Source organism: Gopherus flavomarginatus, chromosome 1, assembly GCF_025201925.1.
Source record: "Gopherus flavomarginatus isolate rGopFla2 chromosome 1, rGopFla2.mat.asm, whole genome shotgun sequence".
NCBI lineage: Eukaryota > Metazoa > Chordata > Testudines > Testudinidae > Gopherus > Gopherus flavomarginatus.
Window position 1 is genome coordinate 132,578,199 of NC_066617.1, and position 6,000 is coordinate 132,584,198.

At 44.4% G+C, this 6,000-nt stretch overlaps 1 protein-coding gene across 5 annotated transcripts in view; it reads left to right on the forward strand.

Annotated features, from left to right (window-relative positions):
• PRR5 (proline rich 5) overlaps positions 1-2,356 on the forward strand; it is a 152,716-nt gene extending 150,360 nt beyond the window's left edge. For 3 of the 5 annotated variants that reach the window (XM_050924972.1, XM_050925001.1, XM_050924992.1), the window contains one exon: positions 324-2,356. In XM_050924972.1, the coding sequence (XP_050780929.1) occupies positions 324-874 (551 nt within the window). In that variant the 3' untranslated portion in view covers positions 875-2,356. The remainder of the gene's footprint in view (positions 1-323) is intronic. The other 2 variants (XM_050924962.1, XM_050924983.1) reach the window with 2 other exon arrangements.
• The last annotated feature ends 3,644 nt before the right edge of the window (positions 2,357-6,000 follow it).

Genomic DNA, 6,000 nt, shown 5'->3' on the forward strand with positions numbered 1-6,000 from the left:
AGTCACACAGTATTTGGCATTCTTCTTAAACCCCTAGTGCTTGGAATCATGTGAATATTAGAGAACCTCAGCTTTATTTTTTTAAGTAAGTTTCTAGCCCTCATGGTTGTGGAATAAAGCTTGAAGATATGATCCCTAAAGGCTCAAAAACTAGAAGGTAAATAAAAAGAATCCAACGCTGATTCTTTGAAAAAGCTTATGGTTTTTGTGCCAATCTCATGTTTTTAGGGCCCTGACTCATTATTTTTGAATGCTCGGGGTTGGCAGTGCTATTAAAGACATAGACTTCAGAGATTTTAATTGAGATTTGTGTTTGTTTACAGAGAAGCGGTTCTTCAGACGTTCCAAATCAGGTGACATCCTCGCCAAGAACCCCGTGGTGAGATCGAAAAGCTACAATAACCCACTGCTGACCCCGGTAGCTGAGTATGAAACAGAGGGTATTGCAGCCAATGGAACTGGCATTCGAAGGCACTCCGTTTCTGAAATGACTTCATGCATGGAGCTACAAGGGTACTCCAATCTCACAACCATCATGGACAATGGTTCCAAAAGCTCTATGACAACCACGAAGAGCTCACTCTCAGGAGAACAAGAAAAGCCCAGTGCCAGTTCAGTGCAATGTTCCAGCAAACTCAATGCAGTTGAGCAACAGCAAGGACTCTTTCACACCATGGGTGATCAAAACAAGGCTTTTGAGCTGGCCAGGGACCCTGCCTTGATTCCAGTCCCTTCTTCCAGCCCCGAGAATATAGTGGACCAGATTTTGGAGTCAATTGACTCTGATTCTGAAGGAATTTTCATAGATTTTGGCCGAGGTTGTTCAAATTCATCAGCGTACAACGTGGATGTGAGCAGACAGAGCATCGTGTGACAGACAGGAGAAAAGTCCTTGGTTTTATTATTATATACAAGTAACTGGTATGTTCGGCAACACAGCAGGGAATAGATATACATACAGAGCCAAAACCTCAGCAGGTGTAAATCATCAGTATTAAAAATCAGTGGAGCTATAGTGATTTACACCACCTGGAGATATGGCCTCTAATTTTTTTTTTAAACCACCAACCTATTTTCTTCCCATCATTCTGCAGTAAGATTTCTTACTGTCTTTGTAAGATTGTGGATTGTTTGTTTTTTCTGAATGGAAAAGAGTCTAATAGAAAGCTGTTAGTGCAGCTGGATATGTTCATTTACTAGCATAGTCCATTGTATGGCTGTGTTCACCTTTATTTTTAGTTGTCTTGAAAGATTCCTGTAAAAGTGCAGGTTGCTCTTTGAACAACACGATCTTGGCTGGGAAAAAAACCTTAAAAAAAAAAAAAAAAAAGAACAAACCAACTGATGTGGTCATAAATGTAGCAGAATACAATGATTTATAGTGACACTTTTTTTTGTCCTTTTCTTGGTATGTCTTGTATGCACTCCTCTAACCGCAATGAGTTAGGATTATTAGGAAAAAAAGTAAAATAAACAACAATGTGCTACATAATGTGATGCAGTGCCTGGCATCTAATGTTTTGTTTCACAGCCAATATAGTGTCTAGGTGAGAGAGATGTCCTATAACTGGGTTTTAAGACTGTGTTAATTTGCTTTTAATGTGACACTTCCAAGAATTTTGTGCACTGTAAACTCTTGGACAACTCTCCATTCTATGGTGAGGTCCCAGCAGAACACAAGTTACTTGTTTCCTGTGTAAATAAAGTTATGGCCTTTCAATGGAAATCTTAATTATTTATCAGGGACCTTAAAGGAGTACTATGCAGCAGGTGTTGTAATTAGGTATTGACATGTAAAGGATTAGCATATGAACCAGCAGCCCTTCTGAGTATGCATAGTCCCATCTCATACCAGTAGTCCCAGGGAGTCAGTGGAGTTAATCTGTTGAGATGTGTACAGATGATTTCAGGATCAAGCCCCCAGAACAGTGCAAAGGAGTTTGGCCACTTGACATCCAGTAACATTAATGTGCACTGTGCAGTTACATGCCAGTACCATCTAGGGTTTTGACCTGATGGTTTTAAAGTAAATGTGGAACCCATTACAGATGCCACATTACAATGATCTGTCCTGGAGGAGTGAAGTCCTGTAATTAACCATAGAACATGGTCGATATCCAAGCAGCATTTGTGAAATCTTCCCTCAGTACTTCATCGTCATGTCTTAGTTCTGGCTCAGGAGACACCTGCACAGTTGTTTAGTCTCTTACTACTATGGATGGTCTGTCAAGGCTGAGGTATATTTGTAGGGAGGTGCCCCAGAAGCTTGCAGTGCCACTGGCCACCCTGCTGTTTCTATAAGTAAAAAGGACTTTTCACTTGCACTAAATTTATTTAAAAGGGGGAAAAAGCATTTTTTTCCCTAGACACAGCTGTTACTAGCTGTCATAGGGTGGGATGTCTCTTTAAGGTAGTCAGGTTTAGCCTTAACTGTAACCAATGAGCTGCCTCCCAAGGGATGTGCCTGAGACCAGGTGGTAGCCTGCAGGTCACCTGGCCTTTAGATGAAAGGCCAGCAAGCCATTGAGTTGAGAGTGAGACCTGCAGGGAGTAGGTAAGTTCTTGGAGGAAATACTGCCTCAGTGCAAGGAACCTGGTTTGATTTATGTTGAACTGTTTTTGATATGGAGAAATAAAACTCAACCCTGAAGCGAGAAGAGATTGAAATCCTGCTGTTCTTGGGAGTGTCATCTGATGTACTGGCTGGTGAGTTAGCCCCACTGCTGAACAGCAGCAAAACTTGGTCTGTGGGTCTATTATTACTGCGGATGATGCATGACAAGCCCTGCATTAACTAGCAGGGCTGACAGTTAAATATTTATTTTTACTTATAAGCTGTGTACATTTGCTATGGGAAAACACTGACATGCAATAAACATGGAACCCTATGATAGTGTTTTGGTAGAAACACTTCTCAGTAGAGAATCATGTTTTACATTTGTTCAATGCTGGTCAAAATACACAGCTTTTTCCAAGCTTAGGGTCACTCAGATGCTTAAATGCAGAACTGGGATATGCCAATGACCAAGCTAGTTACATATGATAACTGGGCTCTGTATCTCTCTAAAGCTAGAATTCCCCTGGAGTTTCACTACCCCGGAAGCAGGACTTAAGTACCACTGGGATGATATGCTTGAGTTCAGCAGGGCCAAAGTGGGGCAATGGTGCATCTCTGCAGGATGAGTACCTTTTGCTGAATGATACAGCGAGTGGCATGGACTTTCACGTTCACGCCTGTCTCTGCCTCAGGTGAAGATGAGCACTCTATGTGGGGAGGAGGGGGAACGTTGGTTTCTGGGATCAGTACTGAACCAGCCTGCACTTGGAGCCCCACAAGGTGAGCAAGAACCTATGTTCTAATGTACAGCCAGCCCAAATGCTTTGTAAATTGACTGACCTTGAGATCAGTGTAGCTTAAGTATGACCTTTTTTCCCCTTCCTTCCCACTGAGAGACCATTTCATAGAGAAAGCAGGGAGTGCATCCGGTATCTTATTGGAGGGGGAAGAAGGGAAATCAGAGACTTTTTAAAAAGAAAAGCTGAGCTGAATTTTGAAAAGAGTGAGGGCAGGTGACAGGGAAAGCAGCAGAGGCCAACAAAGTGCCACCTTGTTAAAGGATATTTACAAAGAAATGGTTTCTAACTTTGTAAATGCTACTACAGCACAGTGTTTCTAGCACTGCATACTCTGTTAGGTCATAAATAGTTTTCTGACACACACGCTCAACTCACCAGCAAAATATAGTGTCTGTCTGTCCCGCCCCCTGCTTTTTCTGTTTTGAACGTTGCGTCTCCTACGCCTTTTTCTCTATACACTGACTCCCGCCCAAAAAGAAGCACAAAAGTCTCAGAGGAGGAATGGTCCCATGTACCCAAGTGGAGCTAAGATAGAAATTGGACAGGTGGGGCTCTGTGAAGCCATTGATACACAATTTAAAGTCCTATTAAAGTTGGCTGACACGTAGAAGAATGTTAGGGTGTGGAACCCCACACAAGCAGAAAGAACTGGTGGAATAGCTTGAGAACCAAAGCTGATCAGTGTGGTAATGTTAAGTAGTGCCCTCTAGTGCAATCAGAATTGGTTGAATAATGTTCAGTCTAAAATCAGGGCTTTTTTGCCCAATAATAACCTGAGAACTATTTTCATTATTTAACCAGCTCTTGGCAGCTGGTAGGGTTTTAGGGTAAGCAATTCCACTAAAACAAGGGCACTCACTGGAGAGGCCTAAAAATAAACTTGGAAATGCACCAGCTGTGCACCTTTACACAGACCCTTAAGTAGTTACCCCAGGCACAGCTGAGGGAGATCTCCCATCTCCTGCTAAAGATCTGACTTAGAACTTCCATGCTTTGCCAGGGACAATATCACTGAAGAACCAGGAAAGGTCATTTTCTTGTTTGAAATAAAGGGTAAATCACTAAAATAGAAGTATCACTCAGTTTAAGGAGTTGCCCGTTGTTTTGCAGTGCATATGAGTATTCAAAATCCTTCCATCCAGTTACTACTAGACACGTGCTTCTGCCTGATCATATAACCTCTAGTAATGGTTAAACTGTGCTAGAAAAAACTTCTCTTGGTTCTTTAACGAAGCTTGTTTAACATCAGCTGCTCCCCAGTCCAAAAAAGGCTGAAAATGGCCTGTGTTTGAAACTCCTCCTATCAAATCCCATATGCTGGAAACATATCACATAACTCAGTACTAGTCCCTTATACAAACTTTTCCTTACTGATTTTGCAGGTAAAGAACCATGCCTTCCACAAAATGGCTACTCAGCTACTAGACTACAGTTCCCAAAATGCTATAAGGCTTAAGGTGAAAGTTCACACTACCCTCCCAAGGTATAAGAAATTCTAACTTGTAGGTTTCAGTGTGGTAGCTGTGTTAGTCTGCTTTAAAGAAAGCTCCATGCTACAAGTAGGATGCCCAAGGCAAGTAGTGGCTTCCAATACTGTTGTTTAAAGCAAACCTACAATTTGCAAATACAATATTGCCAGCCCCAAACACTCAAAAATCATGAACCAGGCCTCCCAAAATCAGGCAATTGGCTTAAAATTCATGAGGTTTTCAAATGCTAACATGTGGCTCTTTATGTGCTTTCTGAGCCTTTAGGATATACTTGCTTCCTGTTTTCCAGCATTTTTGCCCTGATTTTACCCTGGTGCCTTCCTACTCCCCAAATATTTTCTCACCTACCAAAGACCTTGGACTGAGGAAAATCATCCAAACCAAACAAGCAGTGGAAGTACTACTACTGTTTGTATTGCAGCAGCAGCAACAGCTGGAGTCCCATTATACAAGGCCATGTAGCAGCACCTAGTTAGAGACAGCCCCTGGCCTGCAGCGTTATGTTCTAAACAGACCAAGGGCGAGAGAGGAGACAGCAGCGCAGAGAGGGGATGTGAGCAGCAGGTCAGCAGCACAGCTGTGACTAGAACCCAGGTTTCTGAGTTGCCATGCCCCAGCCCCTAGACCAAATTGTATAGAGGCTGTGCCTCCCCAAACAGCCAGGTGTGGCCTGGCCCCTGCCCCCTATCTGACTCCCCCTGTTTCTCACACCTATCCAACCCCTGATGGGCCCCCACCCAGACCCCTGCCCCATCCACCCATCCCTGGCCCCTGACCACCCCCTGGCCCCCCACCTCTGACTTCCCCCTGCTACTCTATCCAACCCCTCCTCTCATTTCTGACTGACCCTCCCCCCCAGGACCCCTGTCCCATCCAACCACCCTTTCTCCCTGACTGCCCCTAGAACCCCTGCCCCTGACTGCCTCCCGCTGCCCCATCCAACCCCCCCTCATTCCTGACTGCCCCCACAGGACCCTGCCCCCATTAAACCCCCACTGTTCCTGCCCTCTGACTGCCCCAACCCCTAACTACACCCCCACTCCCTGACCAGCCCCCAAACTCCCCTGCACTCTATCCACCCCCGCCCCCTTACTGTGCTGCCTGGAGCACTGGACAGGCAGCCACACTGCCCGGCTGGAGCCAGCCACGCCAC